Consider the following 27,309-nt stretch of genomic DNA (forward strand, 5'->3'; position numbering starts at 1 on the left):
TAGAAGTTTATTCTCTCACAGTTTAGGAGGCTAGAAGTTTGAGTTCAGGGTGCCAGCTTTAGGGGAAGGCTTTCTCTGTCTGTCGGCTCTAGGGAAGGTCCTTGTCTCCTTTCAACACCTGTGGGCCGGGCGGTCCTTGGAGATCTCTGTGTGTCTCGGCATCAATCTTCTCCTGGGTATAGGGGGTTCTCAGCTCAGGGACCCTGGGTCCAAAGGATGTGCTCCACTTCTGGTTCTTTCTTGGTGGTAGTGAGGTCGCTCCCTTGTCTGCTCCTTTGTAAGGTAAAAGATGTGACTCAAGTAAGGGTGTATCTTGAGTAAGGTGGTGACTTGAGTCACACCCTTTAGTAAGGGTGTTACTCAAGATGTACCCTATGCTAATTCTGTTTAGGATTTACAACACATAAATTGGAGGATAATTACACGTTACCACAAAATGGGGGACAATTACATCAGATCACAGAAATGGAGAACAATTATACAATGTTGGGAATCATAGCCTAGCCAAGTTGACACATTTTTGGAGGACACAATTCAGTCCATGACAGTATGCATACTATGCATTTGACTATTTAAAATACCTTGGGAAGGACTAGAGTCCCTGGGTGGTACATATGGTTAAGTGCTCAACTACTAGCTGAAAGGTTGGCTGTTTGAAACCACCCAGAAGAACCTCGGAAGAAAGTACTGGCAATCTGCTTCCAAAAGGTCTTGAAAACCATATGGAGCACAGTTCTACTCCACACATGGTCACTATGAGTCAGAATAGACTCAACTGCAACTAACAACAACAAGAGAAGGACTATGAAAGACCCCAGGTTCCGAGTTTGAACAGCAAGCTGTATAGCTTGAATATTTTGTTTTAAAAGCACCCTGGAAAATCTGTAGTGCCCGTTGAATAGAGTTGAATAATAATAATATTTTCCCAATAGCGACATCTACTGAAAAATTGAATAGCTTTCCCAAGGTTAATTGGAAAATTTATTCAAGTATAGACGCAATTTAGGGTTTGTCAGTTTTTTAATCGATTAATTTGTGTTAAATCTTTTATGCCTTTAGCTTTTATGATTTGCTGACCCGTACCAGGCAACTCAGTTTGTCTGTAAAATTGTGCCTGTCTCTTTAATAATAGCTAATGCGTTGAAGGCCTAAGAGAACTATGTTACTTGTATTTGGGAGGTTGATGTGTCAGTAATCTGGTTTTGTTTTGTTATCTGTGAATCCTTTGGTCTCTGCCTTAAATCCCAATTTAGTCATAATTCTGGTCTAGCTTTCTAGTCATTTTTATTTTATCCTGAGCAAAACCCTTGAAAGATTTGCTTCAGCCATCACTGTATCCTAACATTTGCCTGATTACTGTGGCCTCTCAACCGAAAGCAGTATCCATAGTTTCATCCACTTAAGCACACTCAAAGGGGGGATATCTAAATTCTGGACACAGAAATTCAGATTTTATTCACACACCTCTAGAATTCAAGGGCAGGGGTGCCTTTAAGAATGAAACAACTCCTCACTATGTATGTGGCACAAGTTCTTGTTTTCTGCTCGGTCAAGTTTTCCATCTGGAAAGCATTTGCTTCACAAACAGCCACAGCTGACAAACAGACTAAAGGCAGTTTAGAAACATGAGTCAGGAGAACTCCAAACTGAATCTACTACACATGCCTTCACCCACCTTTTGATGACCGGTATGCTTGCAGCAAAGATTTCATCCTTCCATTCTGTTCAGGGCTTATTGATCAGATTCATCTTGTTGATCATTCCCTAAAAAGCTGACAGCTTTTGACCTCTATTCCCTAATTATCTGAGTCTGAGACATCTATCCTTATTGCCCAGATAAAGCTCAACACCTTGCATAGGGGCCCAAACCTACTTTTTTTTTAATTGTTGTGCTTTAAGTGAAAGTTTACAATTCAAGTTAGTCTCTCATACAAAAATTTATATATACATTGTTATGTGACCCTAGTTGCTCTCCTCCTTTCCACCCCGATTTCCCGTGTCCATTCAACCAGCTCCTGACCCTCTCTTCCTTCTCATCTCGCCTCTGGACAGGAGCTGCCCATTTAGTCTCATGTATCTACTTGAGCTAAGAGGCACACTTTTCGTGAGTATCATTTTATGTCCCATAGTCCAGACTAATCTTTGTCTGATGAGTTGGCCTCAGGAATGGTTTTAGTTTTAGGCTAACAGAGAATCCGGGGGCCATGTCTTCTGGGGTCCCTCCAGTCTCAGTCAAGCCTTTAAGTCTGGTCTTTTTACCAGAATTTGAGTTCTGCACCCTACTTTTCTCCTGCTCCGTCAGGGACGCTGTTGTGTTCCCTGTCAGGGTGGTCATTGGTGGTAGCCAGGCACCATCTAGTTCTTCTGCCAAACCTACTTTTAATTGAGTGTCCGAGTGAAAAGGAGAAACAAAGTACTTTGGGAGCCCCAGGGAAAAAAGATAATATTTAGCCAGGTTGAATGTGTTTCAAGGAGGAAATAGTATTTAAGCCAGGTGTTGACGGATGAGTAGGATTTTGACTGCTGGTCCTGTACAAGAGCACACTTAGTAGATGAACAAAGCCACGAATGGAGGAAACTTCAGGATGTGTTCAGGTTATCCCCTGTAGTCACACTTTCTGTTTTGACTGGAGTGTAAGTTATTGTGAGGGAAGTAGGACTGTATTTATCTGGAATGATAAACTGGAACCTCAGGGCATTATATGCTACCTTGAATAGTTTAACCTTTGTTGTAAGGGGGGTGGGGCATTGTAGAATTTTTAGTGGTTACCCACCACATTTCTATTCAGCCTACTCTAGCTTAAACTGGTTTAAACCTCATTGCTTTTGTTCACAATAGTTCCTCAGGCCAAATTGCCCTCTTCATATCCGCCTTTCAAATAAGAGTGGAGCTTGGCTTCAATCCCAATTTTTGAAAACCTTCCCTAATCACCCTAGCCAGTTCTTTCTTGCCCTGTAGTGCTTTGTGACTGCTGCTTACACTTTTGCTAATTATTACATCCTCTTGTCATTTCTCCTGTTGTTGACTTGAACTTGTATTGTTTACCTTTTTAATTGTTTTTGCCTTTCAGTCCCAGCTCTGTACGTTACTGTTGAGGGACCTTGGGAAATTTTCATTGCTTTAAGCCTTAATTTTCTCATCTATGAAATGGGCTTTTAATGATAGGGTTGTTGTGAGAATTGAATTAAATGCTTTTATATGCATTGTTTACGTTTCAATAAATACAAAGTTATTATGTTATTACTATCAAAGAGTAAAACAGGCTACTCTGTAAGCATAAAGAGTTTTATTGAGAGAATAATGCAGTTTAAAGTGTGGTAGTGTGAATACAAGGCTGCAGAAGCACTTCCAATTTGATGAAGGTTTCGAGGAAGCTTTTATAATAAAATATCAGGAACTTACCGTGGATTTTTTTCTGATTGGTTGACATAAATGTGTCAACCACTTCTTATAAGTGAACAGTATGTGCTCAAACTTTATAAAGAATAGAATAACAGAAACCTTGCTAAGACAATCACAGAGTCAGTGAGACATGATTGTAAGACCTCTGGAGTCTTAAGAGACAGAACATGTTCATCAATCTTTGATTGTTTCTGAAATAATTAGTTTCAAGGGTTTCAGTGAGCCTGATCACCTAAATACAATTATGTGAAACTAGACAAGCTGCTTTAAAGGTTAGTTACAGTTTACAGGATGTTCTTTTTTCTTATTAATCATATACGTAAGTCACAAGGTAGTTACAAGATGTTAATTACAAGAGTTTATCTATGTTTATCATAGATTTCCTTGGGCACATTCTACTAAGTATAACAAAGAGTGAACTTCCTTCTCATAATGTACACAGGCAAAATGTCTAAGCAGGAGTTATGTATCTAGAGGAGAAGAAAAACAACAAAATGGATTGCGAATTGAGCTAGCCATCGACCATATTGGTCATGCCAAGTACTTCTGGTTAGATTTAAAATGCTCTTGCTCATTCCCTCCTCTGGATCAAGAATTTTCATAGAAATTCCTTGATCACAATCTTCGATCTCTGTGAGTGCTATCTTCTGCATGGCCTTAGTTGGAGGTTTAGGGTGGCTGCTTATTGAGCTTTTAAGACCCCAGTCACTACAATTTATAGTCGCCAGGCACTACATGTCATTTTAATCCTTTTCTTCACCTCTCATGATGTTCTCATGAGGTGTGTTTAGAGCTACAGGCCAAATCTTGAGGAATAACTTGGCATTACACAAAGTGGCTGGCACTAGGGCACATATTCAGAGATTCTGGAAATTTGGATCTCTTCGGGATACATAACTCTTTGCAGAGCTAAACATTTTGCTGTGCAGTTGCAAAGGTTAGTGATACAGTACATTATACATTTAACAATTCCTATAATAGTCACAAAGATTAAAAAGAGTAAGATTATGTAAGGGGTGGAGCGTAGCCAAGAACTGACTCCATGGGGTAGCCAGCTCAAGAGGTCAAAAAAGGACAAAACAGTCATGGGTAGTTTTGTGTGTAACTAAACAGCTTTGTAGCGAATCTTAGTAACATCTTGTTCTACTTCCCCTCTGGTGTTGATCTAGGAGCAACATGAGGTGTTGGCAATTGCACAGACTCTACCTTGCTGTGTTAGTAAGAAATCTAAGGCTATTGGATTGTCAAGAACAACCTTAGCAAGAGATTCTAAAGATTTCTGTTTGGCAGCCATTCTACTTGCATATCATCAGTAATGTGGGCCATAGTAGTAGATAAGTTGTGAATAGATTTAGATTTTTCTAATTGTAAAATACTGTAAGTGGGAACAAATGCCAACAGAAATGATTAGCCCTATCTGGGCCTGTCTGCAATGGGGTTTTCTGGGAGAGTGAGTTCTTTCTTTTGGACAGATACTAATTTCAAATTACTGGTCTAGCGTAAACTGTCATCATATCAGTGTATATTAAATGGAATTCTAAGAGTTCTTAGGGTGCACTGATCCCACATACTCCATCTGTCTAGACGTGGCAGAGCTGAAACATATAAGGTTCAGCATTGGACCTTTCTCTTAAATAAGTGGATCCCCCACATAGAAAAACATACCTGTACGGGGGCACACATCATACCAGTTCCAGCTTGTTTGTTAGGAAAGGGAACGGTCTGATTGGCCGCTTCAAGCTAGTCTTTAGTGATTGAATTGTTACAAATGGATAATCTATTAAACTCTAAATGATCCTGGAGTTGGACACAAATGGGGAAGTTTTGACTATTTGCAAAACAACTACTTATTAGTGAGGCATAATACTGAGCATCGTTAACATGCGGCACATTATTCTGGGCAAGAGCATCTGGTGGGGGTCTACCCAGACACAAGTAAAATTGAAACAGGGAACTAAGGGGTGAGTTGATAATTCAGGAGGGTGCCATAGCTTGACACGAATGGCCCTCTTAAATGGTTTCTTAGAATTTATAGTGCAGGTGGGTATGTTTCTGTAGTTTATCACGGAGCTACGAGGGGATCAGAATGATCTAGGATGGATTGGTGAGTGAAATGGCATATTCAACAATTAGGTTATTTAAAGTTGCTATTGTTTGATAAGGGCGTTGTCTTTTCAGCTGCTAGCAGGGATTATAGAAAATAGTAAGAAAACTTGAGAGCTTCATAATGGAGAAAAACTATCTAAAAATGGTACAATAAAGCAAATAACATGAAAACAACAGTTATGATAAAGTATGTCCCTTCAGTTACTTGCATGAAAAGACACATTTAGTCAGTAGTAATTGTGTCAATTAGTTATATTAAAATTTTAATGACTTGCAAGATTTTGTTCCATGGTCTTGGGGTCAGCTTTCTATTTCTGAAGTCGTTTACTCCTGGCCCGGTAAACGTTTAAATTTGAGTTTCAGTCTCTAGTGGTCTGGGCAATCTGAGCAGGGGCTTTAGCGTTCTTCAGCTGTGATAGATGAATCCATGAGTTGACTCCCTCCAGTTTTGTTGTACAGGAGTTGATGAGAAGGACTAAATAGGGTCCCTCCCACTCAGGTTGTAAGGAGCCTTTTAGTTATTGTCTTCTGTCGTATGCGTAGTCTCCTGGAAGAATGTTGGGTAGATTTTGAGATTCTAACCTTTGGTCATTAAAGACTTCTTTGATCTGTGAAAAATACTCTTTAGAGTATTAAAGATTGACGATATTTTAACAATTCAGGTTGAATAATGTTAGAATCAACATAAGTGACATAAGGAGGACCACGGGCTTTCTAGTTATTACTCTAGAAAATATAATATTAAGCATCTGCAACATTCTCATATAAACCCTATAGTAATTCTTTTAGTTTACCAGTTAATTTTGGTTCCATGTAATTCTAGATCAGCAGCAATCTGAAAACCCTGTCTGCTTTTACATGAATTCTAGAAATCTTGATTTAGTCCATTTTTGCTTAAATATTTTAATCAAACGTTTTCGGTGATTAACCTTATTTTCAGAGTTTCAGATATATAACACATAAACTTGAGACATAATACTAAATAGGATATACTAAAAATATATCAAGATTATCAAGTCTCTACACATCTGAATAATGATAAAAACTCCATGGGTAAATGATGTGAATACCCCAGTTAAAATGTTGGCTTTCATGATGCTAGAGTCAAAGGAAGCAAAGTTGTAACTAAGTTGGCAATTGAAATAATAAAATTATGACATAATATTGTACACTTGTTGTCTATCAGGCAAGCATTACTGACATAAATTTTAACTCAAAAGAAAATTTGAAATTTCTCTTGATTTGACAACATGTTCTTGTAACTCATAACACGGTAAATAAACCTTTTCCTTTTAGTACTTCTTTGTCTATATAACGGAACAAATCTTTTGTGGCTTTCCACAAAGTTTCAGAGTTGTCAGGAGCTTATTATAGGTCACTGAGAAACAGTACTGAAGTTATTTAACCAGAGATCTTAAAGGTAAATGCGGCTTGGTTTTCGACTCAGGGATTTATTTTAATGAGACACTGAACCCTTGCCTTTGATTGCACAAAGAATAAAATTAACTCTTTAACCTAATAATTAAATAAAATTTTGTTATTTTAACAGCAGGAAACCTAATTCTTTGCTTTATGTTTTATTTGACATTAAAGTTCTTAAAAATCTCATAAATTAACCTATCGTATTTTAACTATAACAGATAAAAACTTCGAACGTGTCAAATAAATTCTTTTAATAAATTTTTTAAACATTGTCATTGTTGCACATTTTTTATAATACAACCCTTTAAGTGGCAAAAATGAACATACTCATTAGCAGATACATCTATACCTATCTTTATGACATAGAAAGCAAAAATATATAAACTTAAATTATAATGAATATCTATTAACTCAATAGCGATAAGTTACCTAAAGATTTTGGAGATTGTTGTAAGCCTATATGCCACAAAGTATAATTACTATTTAAGAAATAGTTTGTTTAGAAAGTCTATATTTTCATTTAAACATTTGCCATTTTATTTCAGGTGTGTCTCATGATTTCTGTATTTCGGCTTCTTAGAATTTCTCTGCAATACAGAGAACTTGTTTACAGTTCTTTTATGATGGAGAGCTACTTAATTTTTTAAAACTAGAGTAAGTTAGCATTTTTCTTTTGTCTTAAAAGGTCTTCACTTAGTTGGGAGGGGACCTTCAAAAGCTTCCCTGGAGCTACATGGCCCCAGAGGCTGAGGGCCAAGGAGGACTGATCCTGCCCCACTCTCTGTAGCTTTTGGCTCATGATTAAAGATAAGAATTGTGCATGCCAATTCATTTACATGTGTTTTAAGTTGGCCTAGGTATTTTGAAAGACAAAAGATAACTAATTTTTTTTCCTTTTTATTATTTTCTTGGTAAGCAATTTAGTCTTCTTTCTTATTCTGGAATTAACAAAAATCACTTGTTTTTAAAAAATAAAACACATTTCATATAATACCTAGTTTAAGTTACTTAGAAAGGTTTTACTTTTAAGATTTTGCTTTCAAGGTTGACATAAACCTGAAATCTTTTTTTCAGAATGACTTTTTTTTTATTAATTCTTGGGAATATTAGGATTATTCATATAAGTGCTTATATATCATTAAACTAATTCCAGTAAGTTCTTTGAAGAAATCTAATATTACTATCTTGAGGTAGGAAAGTATTATATTTTCATAATCCGTCTTTTGTATGCTTTATAGGATCCTTTAAAGAAGTAATTTGGAATAATTTGTCCTTTTTCAGTGCATTTTCTAAGTAGCATGATTTCCTGAGACAAGATAGAAACTAAAACACAAAACGAGACAGGAAAACTACATATATTCACTGGTCTGTGACGTCAGCTCAAAACTCAGGCTTGTTTTCAACATTACATAAGACAAACTTATGGGGAACTTAGTTTCTTAAAACGTATACAACAATTTTCAGATGAGATCAACCCAGTTCAACAGAGAAACAGGTCCTAGATAAACTCATTACCTTGCCAGAGTATCAGATGGAGGAATATCAGACCCTCTGACAAAACCTGAACATTAAACAAAAGTTGCCCAGGGGAAAGAAAAGATAACACAAAGGGAAACTAATTTTCCTAAAGTGATCACTGAAATTTTAATTTATTTGAAATATATTTAGCTTATAGTGTTTTTAAACATGAACCCCAAACCAACATCCTGGTGGGGGAAAATCCAGCCTCATTTATCAAGGATATTCAGAATTAGGTTGAAACGTAGTTTCCCAGAGTCAAATCTTAAAAGATTGGGATTCCTTCATAATAACTATGCAAAACCTAGTTTCAGTCTTTTTTGAACCCAGTTTATTCTGCTAGCTACAGACCTAGTCTCTTAAGCATACCCGAGGATCCTCATGAGAGTTAAGAAATCCCTTTACAATTACGTGGAGCTCTGATTTAGGCCAAGGAGAGAAAGTAACTTGGGGAGGCTTGTTAACTTCTTCTGAATGTTTAATATTAAAAGGCATTTTAAGGTAGCGAGCAGCTAAGATGCATCAATTGGTCCCAGTCCACCTGTAGTAAAGGAGAATGAAGAACAACATGGACAGAAGAAAAGTATTAGAACAAGAGACAGAAGGGGCCACATAAACCAGAGACTTCATCAGCCTGAGACCAGAAGAATAGATGGTGCCCAGCTAGCACAATGACCACCCTGACAGGGAACACAACAGAGAGTCCCTGATGGAGCAGGGGAAAAGTGGGGTGTAGAACTCAAATTCTAGTAAAAAGACCAGACTTAATGGTTTGATTGAGACTGGAGGGACCCTGGAAGACATGGCCCCCGGGCTCTCTGTTAGCCCAAAACTAAAACCATTCCCGAGGCCAGCTCTTCAGACAAAGATTAGACTGGACTGTGGGACATAAAATGATACTTGTGAAGAGTGTGCTTCTTAGCTCAAGTAGATACATGAGACTAAATGGGCAGCTCCTGTCCAGAGGTGAGATGAGAAGGCAGAGAGGGTCAGGAGCTGGTTGAATGGACATGGGAAGTCTGAGGTGGAAAGGAAGAATGTGCTGTTACAGTATAGAGAGAGCAACTAGGATCACAAAACAACGTATGTATAGATTTTTGTACGAGAGACTAACTTAAATTGTAAACTTTAACTTAAAGTACAACAATAAAAAAAGGCATTTTAGGTAGAGAGTTTTCAGTAGGTTTTTCAGGGAAGGAGAGTTCAGACAAAGTGCTGTTAAAAGAATAGGGAGGGTGAAGTTGGATATAAGGAAGAAACAGCTGGCAAAAGGGCAGATGGTAGCAAAGCAGGAGGCGTAAATGGATAGAAACCCGACTTTGCAGATCCTTCTTTTGTTTAGTTAGAAACAACATCCTGCTGGGAAGCAATTTTGCTATCTTGGTGTCTTTTGGAGACCTCTAAATACCAATCAAAATAAGCATCCTACTGTTGTTTAAATTGGGAGCCCTTGTTTTCTAATTTACTGTGCAGAAAAATACGTTTAGATAAAAGAACCCTAAAGTGGCTACCAGTTTTCCAGACTGTCTTTAGTAATGGTCCTACCAAACAGACAAAAAACGCACACCTTGAGGAACCAAAGTATTTGTTCATGTAGTGGGTGGGAATCCTGGAGGGGGGCCCCAGTTGCCCTTAGAATTGGCATTTCCCTTTTTCCCAGGAACATTCGAGTTTGCTCTTTAAACCTTGGATTCTCAGACTCAGCAAATCCTGATGGGGTCCACTGTGGGGCTTTGTGCAGTGTTTTGTTTTTAGTGTGTGCCTTTCTCATGTGAGATTTTGTTTGTGGCTGGGGGGTAGCCTAGTGCTCTGGCCCGTCCCATGCCCCACCTTACGCTATCATGGGAGTCTTTATTCGGCCAAAGCTGTCAGTGACTGCGCTAATGGCTCTTAAGAGGTCATCCCGTGTCCACAGTTTTGTTTGTGGCTTGTGGAACCTGAGACTCCCCAGAGCACAAACTAAAATCCCTGTAAGACAGTTAACCTTGCAAGGACCAGGCAGTATTTGTGCAAGACAGATCCTTCCCATTGCCACTGGTGAAGGAATAGATTTCTGCAGAAACAAACCAGAAAACAGACTTGCAAGTACAAAGTGAAACTAATTTCACTCATCTTTGTGAAGACAAAACAGATCCCTCAATAAGACTCGAAGAGCTTGCACCACAAAAGGAGTGAAGCTCCAGTTCGAGAGATTGTTTACCTTAAGACAACTTCTGAGATTGTGTGGAGAAGTTGAACCCAGGTAGTTCTGCTTGTTGACCGAAGCCCAGGTCCTCAGCTTCTCAGGGCCGTAGAAGACAATACGTGTCGCCGTCGAGTCAAATCCAACTCATAGCAGCTCTATAGGACAGAGTAGAACTGCCCCATAGGGTTTCCAAGGAGCAACTAGTGGATTCAGACTGCCATCCTTTTTTGGTTAGCAGCCGAGCTCTTAACCACTACGCCACCAGGGCTCCCAGAAGATAATGCACCTTCAAATCGCACAGTTCTGACACCAAGAATTGTCAAAGAGGAAAACGGGTTACTCTGTAAACATGAAGAGTTTTATTGAGGGAATAGATAGTTCAGACTGGGGCAGTACAGCTACAAGGTTGCAGATGCAGTTTGTTGAAGATTTTGGAGAAGCTTTTATAATAAAATATCAGGAACTTAATAGTGGATTTTTTCTCATTGGTTGACATTAACGTCAGAATACGTAATTCTTATAAGCAAGAACAGTATGTGCTCAAACATAATAGAAAAATAGAAATCTTGCTAAGACAGTCACAAGGTCAGTGAGACATGATTGTAAGACCTCTGGAGTCTTAGAAACAGGACATGTTCATTAATCTTCTACTGTTTTCTGAAAGAATTAGTTTCAAGGGTTTCACTGAGCCTGATCACCTAAATACAATTATGTGAAACTAGACAAGCTGCTTTAAAGGTTAGTTACAGTTTACAGGATGTTCTTTTTTCTTATTAATCATATACGTAAGTCACAAGGTAGTTACAAGATGTTAATTACAAGAGTTTATCTATGTTTATCATAGATTTCCTTGGGCACATTCTGCTAAGTATAACAAAGAGGTGAACTTTCTTCTCATAATGTACATAGGCAAAATGCCTAAGCTGGAGTTATTTAGAGAAGAAAAACAACAAAATGGTTCACAAATTGACCTTTGGTCACAAAATGACCATTTTGGTCATGCCAAGCAAGCACCTCTGGTTAGATTTAAAATGCTCTTGTTCATTACTTACCCTCAAGGACTTCTCAAATCCTGTACTTCTGTATCTACATATCCACTAAGGTGACAAAAGTCCCCATTTGCTGGGTCTGAGGGAGTTCCCAGCATGTGGGACTTTCGGTGCTAATCCAGATGAGTTGGTATTCCATCTGTGCTGTTTGTAAATGCTTATTGATTTGACTTTTTTAAAATTGTTGCTGTCAGGTCTGCTCTGACTCATGGCAACCTCATGTACAACCCAGAACAAAAATGTTGCCTGGTTGTGTGCCATCTTTACGATCATTGGTAAGCTCAAGTCCATTGTTGAGGCCACTGTGTATTTCAAGTGCCTTCCAACCTAGGGTGCTTGTCTTCCAGCACTGCATTGGACAATATTCTGTTTTGATCCACAGGGTTCTCATTGGCTAAGTATCGGAAGTAGCTCGCCAGGAGTTTCATCCTAGTCTGTCTTAGTCTGTAAGCTCCGCTGAAACCTGTCCACCGTGGGTGACCTTGCTGATGTTTGAAATAACAGTGGCATAGCTTCCAGCATCATAGCAACATGTAAGCCACCACAGTATAACAACTGACAGACAAGTGGTGGATTTTTTTAATATTATTAAAAGCTAGTAGGACTGCAGTTACAAACTTTGATAGCCATTAATTGGCTAGGTCTTAGACCTAAGCCAGGGGCAAAACAGGGGGAAAGGAAAACAGAAAATGGAAAAAGGAATGAAGTGGGGAGTGACATGCTCAGTAATTATCATCTAGTCCTTGTCTTCTGAACCACAACTTCCCACTCCTGCAGTCTAGCTCTTTCTACCTGGCCACATTTCTGTTACTCAGATAAAGCAAGCTTGTTCTTATCTTAGGACTTTTCAGCCATCTGTTCCCTACACTTGCAGTGCTTATCCAGTTTTTACCGAGTTGTCTCCTTGTCATTCAGATCTCTGTTTAAATGTTACTTACTTTAAAGGTATTTTCTTTGTGCATTTGTCACTGATATTGTTTATTGTCTGTGCCCTACTCTGCATGTGCATGCGTGCATACCCACTCGTGTCTACACACTAGAATATAAACTCTAAGAGATCAGGGATTTTGTCTGTCTTGTTCATCCCATTTCTCCAGTACCTTACCCAAACCAAAAAACAAACCTATTGCTATCAAATCAATTCTGACTCGTAGCGACCCTATGGGTCAGAGTAGACCTGCCCCATAGGATTTCCATGGAGCAGCTGATGGATTCAAACTGCCGACCTTTTGGTTAGCAGCTGAGCTTTTAAGCACTGAGCCACCAGGGCTCCCCACACATAATAAGCACCCAATAAATAATTGTTAAATGAGTTAATACTGCAGGAGCATGTTCATAGGAAGAGTTAAGCTAGTCTGAGGCTTCAGGGAAGGCATTCTAAGGAAGTGACATTCAAGTTAAGGGAATTGGCTAAGTGAAGACTAGGGCAAAGGCCAAGGTAATTGTGGTTAATAGGTTAGCTAACAGGGGTCTTTAGTGCAAATACCCAAAGATAATGATATAAAGAGATGTGTATTTTGAAATCTGTGATTACTGTTTGAGAATGAATTGGATTAGGAGTAATACAGGCAAAAAATGATGGTGACATAGAATAGGGTAGTAGCAGTCAGGCTAGAAAAAAAGCATGACTTGAAAGATACTTGAGAAAATCAACAGGATTTAGTGAGAGGTTGGATGTGGAGAATGAAGGGGAAAGAATGAAGGATGACTCCTATATTTTTTACTTAGTAAAAGGATTATGAGCTCTTAAAAAGACCATTGTTCATTTAAATGGGTGATTGGCTGGAAGAAAAATTGTACATATATAAAATTTAAGCCTGAATTACAGTCTCTGAAGTTTGTCATAGAACTGTACTATAAAACCTGTTGCCATCTATACCGACTCATGGTGTCTCCACGTGTTACAGAGTAGAACTGTTCCATAGAATTTTCTTGGCCGTAATCTTAATGGACAGAAATAGCCAGGCATTTCTTCCATGGTACTGCTTGATTGGTTCAAACTGCCAGCAGTAGAGCACAAACTGTTTGCACCACCTATAGAGATCATCAAAATGATTTTTGGTATTTAAATCGATCTTCAGAAATCTTAAAGTTGTTTTCACAAGTATATATATATATACATTTTTAACTTTCCATTGTTTTCTATCCAGAATTTACTTCCTTTACTACTTGTCTTATATATTGGAAGATAGTTTACTTTTGCCACTTACTATGAGAGTTTTTGTTACTTTGTTTTCCTGCCTGGGTCAGATAAAAGGAAGAGCACAAGAGAAGGTAAAGATACCTGTGCATTAGGGCTTGGAATCATGCCAGTTTTGTTTCACTGATTATCTTGGTATTTGGTTAAGAAGGCCTTTTATTGGGTACCTTACCACAGGGAACTGTAATCATGCTTCTGGTGCCCATACTAGCTTTCTTCTAGTGAAAGGAATACTAAGCTAAGGATTCTTCCAGCAGTGCTCTTCTAGTTTTGTTGCTAATGCAAAGAAGGTCTAGATTGAATGATGTTGAATACATAAGAGTTTTTGTTTTCAAGCATATCAGTTGTTACTTTTCTTATTGCCCCAGCATTCTAAATTTTGTTTTAAAAAAAATTCTGACAAAGTTAATTATATAATTTATTTTGGTTCAGAAAAGGTTCATGAGACAGCAGCAGCGTCAGTGAGACATGCTTCGCTGGACAGAGAAAAGCTGGGAGTTTTTATAGCAGCTAAAAGGCAGAGAGATACACAACAAAACATCTTTCATATATTTCGACATACCATTAAGTCATAATAAGAGCAGGATGTACAGAACACCCAAACGTTTAAACTTAAAAAGGGGGTTGTTTAATGTTCCAGCTAAAACTGAGCAAACAGGCAAAATAAAACATGTAGCAGAAACGGTTGTGCATACCAATGAGGTCAAAGGAGAGAAATTTTATGGGGGGGGGGGTCCAGGTGGAATCGTTTTAAATAGCCTTTTAACTCTAGCAAGTCTGGAGAATAAAATACAAATTCACCCATTTTATGGAGAAATTAAAATATTTGCCTGCCCTTTAGCTAACTGTGAGAACTGATTTATGTCTACAGTAATGTCTTCAGTTTTACCTGAGGAATATAATTTCTGCCAGTCTGTCTGCTGTAGCAGTGGTTTTTATCCAATGTTGTGCCTCACAATTGCTTATGGAGCTTTTCAAGACACGGATGCTATGGTCAAAACAGCATTATTTGCAATAATAAAAAATTGGAAACCGCCCAGATTTTCATCAGTAAGTGAATGGTTAAATAAAGTTTGGTATTGTGTCCCCACAGTGGAATACTATGCAGCTGTTAAAAATGGAGGTCTTTATGGAACAATATGAAAAATGCATTGTAAAAAAAGGCAAGATGTAAAACTGTAATATCTATTTTCGCATATGTGTATGTATGTAGTTTATGTATGTTGTTGTTGTTAGGTGCCACTGAGTTGATTTTCTCATAGTGACCCCATGTGACGGAGTAGAACTGCCCCACAGGGTTTTCTAGACTGTAATCTTTGTGGGAGCAGATTGCCTGGTCTTTTCTCCCGTGGAGCAGCTGACGGGGTTGAACTGTAGACCTTTCAGTTAGCAGCCGAGCACTTAACCATTGTGCCACCATGGCTCCTTAGTTTATGTTTAAAACAAAAACACGCTTTGACAGGTTTTAGGCCAGCGGGCTTTGAATTCCTACATTATGTATTTTTGTAATTGAATGTGAATATGTATGTATTATATTGCAATTAGAAAAACAAAAGAATATTTTTAAGTATATACCACTTTCTGATTCACTGGATCTGGGGTGAGGTCTGGGCATCTGTATTGATAAACTCCACAGATTATTCTAATTCTCAAATCCAGGTCTGCTTTCCTGTGAATTCTTTCTTAGTAAAGATGAACATCTCACCAGACCAACATTCTAAACGCTTCACCCTAGCATTTAGCTAAAAGCCCCTGTGATTTGGTTTCAGAGGTCTGTAGATGACACCTTGAGCACACATCTGGAATTTGATCTTTCAGGCTGGCGAGAAATTAGTATCAATTTCATGTAGGTGATGACAACCGGGAGCTGTGCCCACACTGGCTTCTCAGGTCCTTTTCATGCCTTTCACAGTACAAACTATTCAGAAACAAAACAAAATGCCTAATTTTGTGTTTAACACTTCACTGTCTTCTGCCTTCAAGCAACATTGTTCCACCTTTCCATTTTGTAGCTCTTAAGTGCAGGGGTGGAGGGTTGTTGTTGTTAGGTGTCTTGGAGTTGGTTCCAACTCATAGCAACCTTATAGGACAGAGTAGAACTGCCCCACAGGGTTTCCAAGGAGCCGCTGGTGGATTTGAACTGCTGACCTTTTGGTTTGCAGCCACCAGGGCTCCTCCTTCCCATTGTCTAGCTCCTAAGTGCAGGGGTGGAGAGTAGGTGAGGGGAATCGCAACAGTGCTTTTTATTTTTTCCCACCTTTCAAAAAGAGCTATGAGTTCATGATTTTTCAGATTTACACCATCCTGCATTCATTGGGGGAAACCCTGGTGACGTAGTGGTTAAGTCCTACGGCTGCTAACCAAAAGCTTGGCATGTTCGAATCCACCAGGCGCTCCTTGGAAACTCCTTGGGGCAGTTTTACTCTGTCCTGTAGGGTCTCTATGAGTCGGAATCGACTAGACAGCAGTGGGTTTTGGTTTTTGGATTCATTGGAACATTATTAACTAATTTTGGTTTTTTAAAATTGGCATTTTCTCAGTTCTCTCTTCAGCCTACTTGTTAGATGTTTAATTTAAAAAATTCTGCATCTTCCAGCACTTGTCAGTGTTTAAAAAAAAACTTAAAAGTTCTGCTGGGGCATTAGAAACCAAACCTTTGGTACTACCTGCTGATTTAATTAACAGTGGACACCTTCATATTCTGGTAACCAATTAAAAATCCTTAGTTTTTTAACAGAGCCATAACTTCCAAGCTCTTTTCCCAAAGAAAATCGTTATCAGTCACTTTATTTACTGATGACAAATTGTAGAGAGAATCAATCTCAAGAGACCCGACCCCTCTGAACTTCCATTGTTACAGACTGGAAGGAGGTCTCCCTGTAAGTGTGCAGCTAGCTCCTAGGTCAGTGTTATGCATCAGGGCTGTTAACCTAGCTTTGCTAGGAGATGTCCTTACTGAGGTGCTGTGCTCTTTTTTAGCTGTGAACTCAGGTGATTTATTTCATCTGATATGTTCTGTTATCTAAGAGGTGTGGAGATAACATCTGAACTGCTTGTCTCACAGGATGATTTTGAGGATCAAATGAGGTAATATGTGGTAGCACTTGTAAGCTGTAGAGCACAGTACAAAGGTAAGTAATCTTTTCCTAGGCATCTTAAAATGTGGCAGTCTCAGTAAATATTTAGTTAAGAAGTATAGCAGTTTAATTAACTCTAGGTGTTTTGTCTGCAATATTGTGATAAGCCTTAGGAAGACTTGCCCAGGTAAGACAAGTAAGGATTCCATGGTGATTAAGAGTGTATGCTATAGAGCCAGACTCTTAGGTTTGTATTTGGCCTCCTCGGTTACTACCTCTGACAAGTAACTCTTGGGTTATTGTAAATAACGAGTAAAATGTTTGTAGCTCTGGTGGCAGAATGGTTAAACGATCGGCTGCTAACCAAAAGGTCTGCAGTTTGAACCCACCAGCTGCTCTGTGGGAGAAAAGCCCTGGCAATCTGCTCCTGTAAAGACTTCAGCCTAGAAAACCCTATGGGGCAGTTCTACTTTGTCCTATAGGGTCACTATAAGTTGGAATTGACTCGATGGCACACAACAACAAAATGCTTGGAATAGTTCTGGCACATAGTAAGCACTCACTATGACTGTTATTAGATACTTCAGCATCCATGGTTGAACGCATGGATTTCACTCCCAAAAATCCACAAAGTAATGGTAAAGAGATTTTTTGAAAGACAAGAAACATAGGCGAGGGGACGAGCAGAGAAGAGATACCAGAAAAACAAGTGGGGAAGTAGTAACTGATCAGAAAAAGTTGAAAACTAAGCAAGATTGGGGTTAGGAGGAGCCAAGAAGGTGTGAGCCGCTTTGTACCACAGGATTTCAGAAAGACTCAAGAATTAGATCCACACTAGGCACCTCTGACAGTGGGGGTGCAGGTGGGGCTTAAAAAGTGAGAACTGGTTAAAGGTGTAGGAAACGGAGTTAGAAGGAAACGGAGTTAGAACCACAGGTCCCTTTCTCTGTACCACACAGTAGAGACTATGCCTTTCCTACACTAGTGGAATATTAGAGGCTGAGTTGAAGGTTGAACCAGAGGGACTCTGGACTTGGGGACATCATGCAGATCCAAAAGTGGCGGGCCATATTGAACTTCAAGAACATTGGTAACTAGGTTTAAACCCCTCTGCCGCAACCCCTCCCTCAGGCAGGAAATCGGTGGGTTCCTCTCTAGAGACGTTGGCCTAAGAGAAGGGAGCTGTGAATGTCTGACATTTTTGGGATCCCCAACAAAATAGTTAAATCCTTGACCAGTCATCCTACAGTGATGAATAATTACCTAACAGCACAAAACTTCCTAACAATATTAAAAGATAATTTGCAAGAAGGAAAAACATCTAGTAAAATTGCCTAGCACCAAAGGTGGCAGTAGTAAATAAAAAAGTTTGGGAGTATTTTATCAAAATTAAGGATCATCAAGGATTAAGGTTTCTGACTTAATCTAGAACTGTTGGCCCTCATGTACACCTCTTGTGATGTTCTATCATACATTTTGACACTTTTTCAACAATTATGGCACTTTTGATGCCATAAATGATTTGGTTGCCAGCATGCTAGGGGAAGTGGCAAATAGCGTTGGCTACAGGCATTTTTTCCATCGTGCCGCTATACTGACCTGAGTTACCTTGAAATTCCCCTGCCTAGCAATTCCAGTAGAGAGTTGTCCCTCTGTGTGCCCCTACTGGTGTGTGGAAACTGCCATATTCAGGGAGAGGGGATTTCTTTTGAAATAATCCAGTTGGAAACCAACTAATTGGCGCTTCATAATGTTTAAAGGAGGCCCATGGCTCCTCTGAAGGTACTAGATTCTATAGGAAGAGTGGGTTGCATTTGTAATCCGGTCCTCTACTGATCTTGAAATGTAGCCCACTTGGGACCCTAGAGAGCTAGCTGTAAACAAAAGAAGCAGCTTACATTGGGAGACCTGGCTGAGATTCTCAGGTATAAAGAATCCACTCTGGGCTGATAGTGGGATGAAACAGTTGAAGCTCAGAGGTAGGGGATCTGTTTTCTACATTTTTCACTTCTTAAATTTGAGTTGCTTATAGGACAATGAGTTAAGTGAGTAAAGATGAAAGTTAAGAGGCCTTACTTTAGAATTCCCCATTTGGTGGGCTTTCTTAACCAAAAGGATTATAGTTTTATTCTAGTCTGACTCTTCCTCTTTGGGTCTATGCTAAGAAAGGGAAGAGATTCCTGCAGTAGCTGGAGATAAGCCAGAAGCTGTTCTGACCCTTTTTGATTCATAGTAACAGGATAAGATAGGCTGTATTCAATGCTTTTTTTGGGGGGTGGGAGAAGGGAGTGAGACAAATAGTTACTAATGTAGATAACACAGAGCCTTAAGTAGCTCTGAATTCTGAAGCTGTAGTGATATAATGTTTTTTCTTTACTTCCTTAACTTTAATTACTGGAAAGAATGGTTATCACGTGATAGTTACTGTTTTTGGATGGTCGGTAATTCATTGTTTCCCTTCCATCTTTTGAGAAAGGGAATATCTTCCAAGTTACAAGTCCAAATTAATGGAGGGAATTGTGGTAGCCCTTGTAACCAAAAAGTGATTGTCGATTTAATTTATTTTTTCTCTGCACTATAGCCAAAGACTGATAGTGAATCTTGCTGCCTCTTCAGCTAATAGAGAAAGCAGGCAAGGAGTAGCACTTGTTCTTGGAAGAAACACTACCGCATTTATCCAGAGGGACAATTAGGTTTTTCTTCGCTCATAAAATTAACACTTGTCATATGGCTACCAGAATTCCTGAAAACCTGAAGGCATCTCCCACCAGGAAGAAGGTACAGCCCCTAAATCACAGGCACAAGGAAGCTAGCCAAGAATTAACCAAAGATTACATTCAGTCCGTTGATTATCTGTGCAGTAACAGAAGGAAAAGTTCAGTCTCTGAAAGATAGAGGAGACAAGGGGAAGGAAGGAAAGCAGTCTTCAGTATATGAATAAGGAAGAAGAGTATTGAAAAGATATCTGCATCTGATTTTAGCACAGCTCTGTATTCTGGCAGATCTAAACTGTGTGGGCAGTGGCCTTGGGTGTTGCCGTGGGCTACACTAAAAACACCTCAGGAAACATTCTATTGTGCCACTCTGCAAGAGTTGAGAATACCTTTAGTGGAAGAGGTGTCTGAATTTGTTCCTAGAAGCTTTATGTAGGCAGGGACCATATCTTTTGCTCTTAAATCTCTAGTATTCAGCACAATGTCTAGAATTTTCTAGTAGCCAGATGTTTCCGTCAGGTCACCATTGCTCATATATGCAGACATGGGAATATCCTGAGAGTTATAAACTTTAGTATCAATAAATAATATAACTGATTCATAATGATTATCCTGATGTTTTTGAAAGGTATACATTGATTTTCATATAGTCTATAGATGGACTCTTTCTAAAATGCATTCTATCTATACATGCCAGTTTTAAAGTTTTTAGAAGAGTTTCTGCTTATGCTAAATAAGACTTCTCTTCCCAATGATGCTAGAAATAACCAGTTTAACCCCAAATAGGCATTGTCTTAAACGGTGTAGTACTCTTGTCTTGGATCATCTGCCATCCTCCTGAGTCTTTATATCTCATTCTGGGCAAGTGTTAACCATCAATTTGTAGATTTTGGCCAGTTTTGTCAACCAGTTTTGTTTTATTGCTATCTTATGGTGCCATCTACTGAAACAAACAGGTAATCAAAGAGTTGGATGAAAGGCAAAAGTTCAGAGGACTAGAATTTTAGTGCTCGGAAAACTGTTAGAAGTCATCCAGTCCGATGGTGAATTTTCCAAATTATTGCAGTCCTCCAGTTTAGAGAATTTCATGGCTATTCTGTCATTTTTATGAGGCTTTTTCAGTCTTAGAAATAAATTATGAATAATGAGAGTAGAATAGGAAGTTAACGAGAAACTTGTGAATTGTAAACACATGGTGGCATTCAAAAAAGACTGCATGAAGAACCTTAAGGGGACTCGAAAGAGGATGTTTGAACAGTGCAGAAGAATGAATTATATTTGTATATACTAAAAGGAAAATTAAACGAAATGTTTAATAAATAGGACAAGCTATTTCCCCCAGTAAAAATTCAAGGCTAGTGATAAAATGGAAAACATACAGAGAATAAGAAGATATGGGTCAGAGGATTGTATATATGTAAGTTTAATGTATGTACATTATGTTTAAGGTGAATTTAATGTAGCATTTTAGGCACCGTGCTTTATGGTGACAGGAGTATTGGGAGATTTCTTTAATTAGAATGAGTATGAAAGTTTTAAATGGATATGCAAGAGTAAAGAAGTTTTGCTGTGAGATTAGTTGGGACTGTTTTATGAACTCACTTTCCTAGCTAAATGTATCAGAAAACTTTATTGGTTGTATAGGAAGGTTAATGAGCATACATTTAATGCAAGCAGTGACATCTATTATGTCCCTGGTTTTCTCACCATCCAAATATTTACCTAGCCAAGAGGAGCATGCCCTAATGCCCTTTTCATTTCCTTTATCATTTTAGCAGCGTCACCCTTTACACCAGAAAGCTGGCGGGCACTATGGGGAAGAAACAAAACAAGAAGAAAGTGGAGGAGGTGCTAGAAGAGGAGGAAGAAGAGTATGTGGTGGAAAAAGTTCTCGACCGTCGAGTGGTAAAGGGCAAAGTGGAGTACCTCCTAAAGTGGAAGGGTTTCTCAGAGTAAGTGTCGTTGACGCAGGTAGATCCGTTCATTTAGTCACCAAATATTTATCAGCAGTCTAGTAATGTGCAAAGCCTAGGATGCTTCAGTGGATATAGTGTGACTGTTCTGGCCTTCATGGTTTATAGTCTTTTTAGGAAAGTGACCTACATGCACAGACTATAATGCAAGACATAATAGGACTTCTGAAGAGCATTTTTGTGTGTGGCTTCAGACACATCCAAGTTTGCAAAGAGTGAGTAATTTTCCTTTGAGGGAAGAAAGTTTTTTCTGAGCTTTCAGTTTGTACTAAAAAGCTCCCAAGAAGTTTCAGCTTTCCCAAATTCTTAGTCTTAGATGAAATCTAGCTACTCATTATCATTAATTCTTCTTTTCCAAGAAGACCAGCTCTTGTTCTGTTTATTCCTAGTATTAGTATGCTAACTTTGAGTAGAAAGTGTGACTCTCTGTGCCTTCTGGTTTCAGTGAGGACAACACATGGGAACCAGAAGAGAACTTGGATTGCCCCGACCTCATTGCTGAGTTTCTGCAGTCACAGAAAACAGCTCACGAGACAGATAAATCAGAAGGAGGCAAGCGCAAAGCTGACTCTGATTCTGAAGATAAGGGAGAGGAAAGTAAACCAAAGAAGAAGAAAGAAGAGGTAAGACTAGAAGTAGGAATTTTTACTAGCCCAGAATTAACACTGCTGTCGAAGACCTTGAAGGCGAGATAATTTCAGTCATTATGTTGTGCTGATTCTTGGATCTCAGCAGCCATGTCCTCCCAGTCCTTCTGGAATCTTAGATAGGCTAATGCTTACAAAGTGTTTGGTGGCTTAGTCTAGAGAAGCCACATAATCTACTTTTACACTTTATCCGTGGCACAGAAGCAATGAATGCAACAGTTATTGGGGACAGACAAGCTCAAATGAATTTATTCCTGTAAATAACTTTCAGTGTTTTAGTTGTTAAAGGTTTGAAGTGCATATTTTGACTTGTTCAACACATTAAAGTAAGTTGTCTTCTGAGGATGAAGAAACAGTTGTGAACATTTTATTTTGCTTGAGATGTATGTCCCTTTTTACATATGGGAAAACCTAAAGCACTTCAGACCTTGATGGAATAATCACTCAGAAGGAGCCTAAAAAGCCTATTACTTGGAGCCAAGGTATTGATGAAATATTGGCAAGAGTTTGTGATTATATTAACCAGAGAAACAGGAATAACCACAATCTTGTCAAGTGTCTAGATAAAATTGTTCTGCCCATCTGGTTTTTACAGTCAGAAAAGCCACGAGGATTTGCTCGGGGTTTGGAGCCAGAGCGGATTATTGGAGCTACAGACTCCAGTGGAGAGCTCATGTTCCTGATGAAATGGTGAGTCTGCCAGTGGCTCTGTGTAGTTGTTTTTTTCTTCTCCCCATCTGTTCCATGCCAGAGGAAAAGAGCTGGACCTTGGAAATTCCAGTCGCCCAGGTGTGAAATCTTTAAGATGACATAGTCCTTCGATAGTGACCCTCGGCCTGACTGCCAACTTGGACTCATGAGTTACAGGTAGGGGCCCTTAGGACTTTCAGATCTTTGCCCGTTTTTTTAGGAGGTGGGAGAAAATCTAGAATGGAGAGGGTGTGGGGAGGAGTCACATTTCATTTCTGTAAATGAAGGAGAAAATGTGAAATGTGATTGGACCACCCTCCCCTTCTACCACCTCCTTAATAAAGATCGGGCTGGCCCCAGGAGATTCTGTTAACTTCTCAGGGTTAGGAACAAATTTCATTCAGTAGCTTTTTCTTTGACTTTATTATATCCCTTCTGGTTTGTGCTGCAGATTCTATTTCAGAGTCAGCCAGCAGGGGTCAGCAGGGCCCCTTTACTGTTAAGGAATACAGAGCTAGCCTACTTTTTTCCATTATAAGTATAAATACCAGAGATAGTAATACCCCATGAAACAGCTTAATGAAGACAGTTATCTTGAGAATCTTGAGAACTGTAATTAACCCAAAATTCTCTATCGTTTCCTTACTTTCTGTTCAAAAAGAAGCTGTCCTTCCCTTTATCTTGCTCGTTAAAAGATGTTTGTGCCCCCCCCCCTTTTTTTTTTCCAAAGTAGATCTCAATCCTTACAATATAAAGTTAGGAGTGAATAATTCTAAGCTTTTGCCAATGAAGACAGCATTCCAGGAGCTCTGGTTGTCTTTTGTGAATCTAGAACCGTCTGTTAAACTTGTATCTATATTAATTCCTCTCCTTTAGTAAATGACCTGAGAGGCCTAACTTTAGCCTGTATCACAACTAGCTAGCCCTCTGTGGTCTTTGTGTGAATTCCCTAGGTGTTTACTGAATATAACCCTCTTTTAACTGATTTACTGCTAGCCTATAGGAGAAAAGTTCATTTTTAAGGTGCTGCATATAGGGGAAAAGAATTGATACCAGGAATTATTCAGTCTAGCTGAAATGTACTTTGTCTGCATGTGACCAGTCTGAGTTCCAATAATATCTTCACATTGCTTAAGATTTTACTCTTCTGGTGATTCACTACTATGTGCAAAGATGACAGCTGAATGTAACTCTAGAATTTAAGATTGGACATTGATTACAAAACCAGGCTTGTTATTAAAAAAAGTAATTTTCCTGGAGAGTGGAGATACTTGCCCATTCCCAAATCCGGCAATGTTTCTGTTCAGTGAAATGACTAGACCTACTTCAGAGGGTGCTGTTGAATTGTCAACAAAGGAAGGCCTGCTTCAGGTTCCCCATACTGTTACATCTTTTTCCTTACCATTCTGTTGGGTCTAGTGCTCAAAAACATACCTATAGGCTTACTCTTTTCTGGTCCACTGGAGCTGTGTGGCTTTAGTTTACCTGTTGCTGGAGGTTTTGGGTAGTTCCTAGTCAGAGATCCCATTGTATACCTCCTGTCTGCCCTGTGCTACTGCTTCCGTCTAGGATACTCCCGTGACCTGAAGATATAGCTTACTCTCCTAATCCCCTTATGTTGTGTGATTTTCAAATTTTGAGGACATTTTGAAATTCAGAAAAAATATAGAGAATTAGTAGCAACAGACTCATTTCCCATCTCCCAGTGTTGAAGTACCATGTCAGAGCACCTGGGGTTGTGCCACATTTGTGTGAGCATGGCATTTGTAGTGTTCCATAGCATAATGTGAGTAAGCAAGAAAATGTCCACCTGCATTGGCTCTTGGTATATACAGTATGGAATTAAATCCTATTACAAAGCCAAGATCTCTCTATGGGCTTTTATCACTGGGATATGGTGTTTGGAATGGTGATGGCAGCCTCTCCTCTTCCGTCAAAGAATCTAGAGAATCATGATTTTGGGAAGGCGGTGGGGTGGCAGGGGGCGGGGGGTGGGGACTTTCCCAGAGGTTCAGATGTGATAGGTTGAGCCAGGTGACCCAACTTTTGACAAAGGTACCCAAAGGGAATTTTGAACAGGAGAGGATCCCTGAAATGTCATTTGACTAAAAGCTGCCAGTAAATACTACTTGAGCCATGTTAGCACCCTTCTGTAGCCTATCTCTTCTGGAAATGATATTTTTAAAGCCCTATCCCCTGGGTGATCCAAGTTAGGCTACCAGCACCTGGTCTCAGAAGGCTCTCTGTGCTTTGTTCTGCAGGAAAAACTCTGATGAGGCTGACCTGGTCCCTGCCAAGGAAGCCAATGTCAAGTGCCCACAGGTTGTCATATCCTTCTATGAGGAAAGGCTGACGTGGCATTCCTACCCCTCGGAGGATGATGACAAAAAAGATGACAAGAATTAACTCTACTGAGTACGAGCCCCTGTCACATGACTGTGGGTTTAAAGTGGGGAGGGAAGGAGTACTACTTGTCTTGACACCATAGAAGTGGCTTGAGAAGATGTCCTTTGAAGAGCCGGTATAGTTTCTGTGCCCTGCAGCAGCCCAAGTGCTTTAAAGCTGTACCGTGCTGTATAGATTGCACACCCATCCCAGTGGAGGGGAGGGGATAAGTGTTTCAAGGCAACCCATTCTGCACTTTGCTGGGAAAAGCAAAGGGCCTTCTATGAAGGACAAAACTTGCAGAGTGGGTGTGTGGGAGAGCAAAGAGATACTGTAGATCTTCAAAGAGCATCTCCACAACCCACAGCCTTCTTCCCAATAGTGTTAACTCTGCATTTTTACAGCGTAGCATGTGTGTAGTTTTTGGCTATTACTGGTGTACTATTTGGGGGTGGGAGGGAAGGGTGGGGAAGAAGGGAGATGAGTAGGCTCATTTTTGTTAAAATTTGGGGCCTGATTGGGGAAATAGTGAAACAGTAGAAGGAACAACTATTGATTTTGTTCTATGTCCAGAATGTTTTACCTTTTTTAAAAAAAAAAGTAATTGGCAACATAAATAAGGACTGTAAGAGACTGTTTAAAAGCTCTGAATGCCTGGAACCTATAAGCCAAGGTATTCCCTGCCTGAGCTTAATGCTGTCCCCTACAAAGGACTAAGCCAGTAAGTTTTACCAAAGCTGCCATTTTGGAGTTGGAAACTGACTGAGGAGGAAGTGATTTTTATTGGGAAGTATACACAGGGAGATTATTCTGTTTTAGAGGTGCTAATTCTTGAAATTGACAAGAAGACCCTTTCTTTTCCAATAAGTCATAAATACCAGCTTGTCCATCCAAGCCAGGCTAAACTATTTGGGGGAGGTGAAGAGGGTGGTATAGGAGATGAGAGAGTAGGAAAGACAAAGGCACGTGCTTTTAGGGTGGAGCCACTCTGTTGTTTGAACTTTGAAACCCTTGGTGGCAGGGTTCAATCACTAACAGCACAAGTTTCATTGAATCGGTTCAAGAGTTGAAAGATTTCAAAAGCCCAAGCGAGTCTCAGGAGAAGATTAAACTTTCACACTGGGGCAGTGGTTCACTTAAAAAAAAAAAAAAAAAATTTTTTTTTAATCCTAAGAATTACCTGATACCCAAAATGCTTTGTCTTGAATCATGAGATCCATCCATTCTTGACATCTAAACCCGCAACTAGAGCTGCATTGTAAAATCTTTTTAGGCATGTATTAGGTTTCTGTGAAAACTTTGTTTAAATGTAAACTTCATACTACCCTGTCAGTTTTTGTCTTAATAAAACTATAGATTTATAATCCCTGATTTCTGTTTTATGTCTTGCGAGAACTCCTTCTTGCTTGCTATTGCCTTATAGGTTCAGCCTCTATTGGAAATGGCTCCCACACTTGGATGGTTTTATTTCTTGGACATTATAGGTGGCACAGTGGTTAAGAGCTCGGCTGCTAACCAAAAGATCCACAGTTTGAATCCACCAGCTGCTCCTTGGAAATCCTATGGGGCAGTTCTACCCTGTCCTATTGTGTCACTATGGGGAGTCAGAATCAACTCAATGACAACAGGTTTATAGGCTTGAAAATGTGGTTGTTGGTTTAAATCTTTAGTGATCTTGCCATATTAATTTAGTAAATGTTTATCAAGCATTTATAATTGCTCCAGAGATTATAAAGATCATCACATCATTCTGTCTTTGTATTGTTCAAATTTTATTTATTTATTGAGTACTCTGTGACCTAATAGCACTGCAGATTATGTTATGCTTGGGAACATGGGTTTTGGAGTAGGCTTTAGATCCTAGCTCTGGTATTTCATAGATTTGACCTTGGCTAAAATCAGCTTCTGACCTATGCGTTCCATGTCTAAAAATACAGAGT

The 27,309-nt window shown here is 39.3% G+C and overlaps 1 protein-coding gene across 1 annotated transcript in view; it reads left to right on the forward strand.

Annotated features, from left to right (window-relative positions):
* Positions 1-26,740, forward strand: part of CBX1 (chromobox 1) — a 30,017-nt gene extending 3,277 nt beyond the window's left edge. The window contains 4 exon segments of the mRNA XM_004377987.2: positions 21,450-21,626; positions 22,093-22,270; positions 22,890-22,984; positions 25,246-26,740. Of these exon segments, the coding sequence (XP_004378044.2) occupies positions 21,450-21,626; positions 22,093-22,270; positions 22,890-22,984; positions 25,246-25,390 (595 nt within the window). The 3' untranslated portion in view covers positions 25,391-26,740.
* The last annotated feature ends 569 nt before the right edge of the window (positions 26,741-27,309 follow it).

The sequence above is a fragment of the Trichechus manatus genome, unplaced genomic scaffold (assembly GCF_000243295.1).
Source record: "Trichechus manatus latirostris isolate Lorelei unplaced genomic scaffold, TriManLat1.0 scaffold00054, whole genome shotgun sequence".
Lineage (NCBI taxonomy): Eukaryota > Metazoa > Chordata > Mammalia > Sirenia > Trichechidae > Trichechus > Trichechus manatus.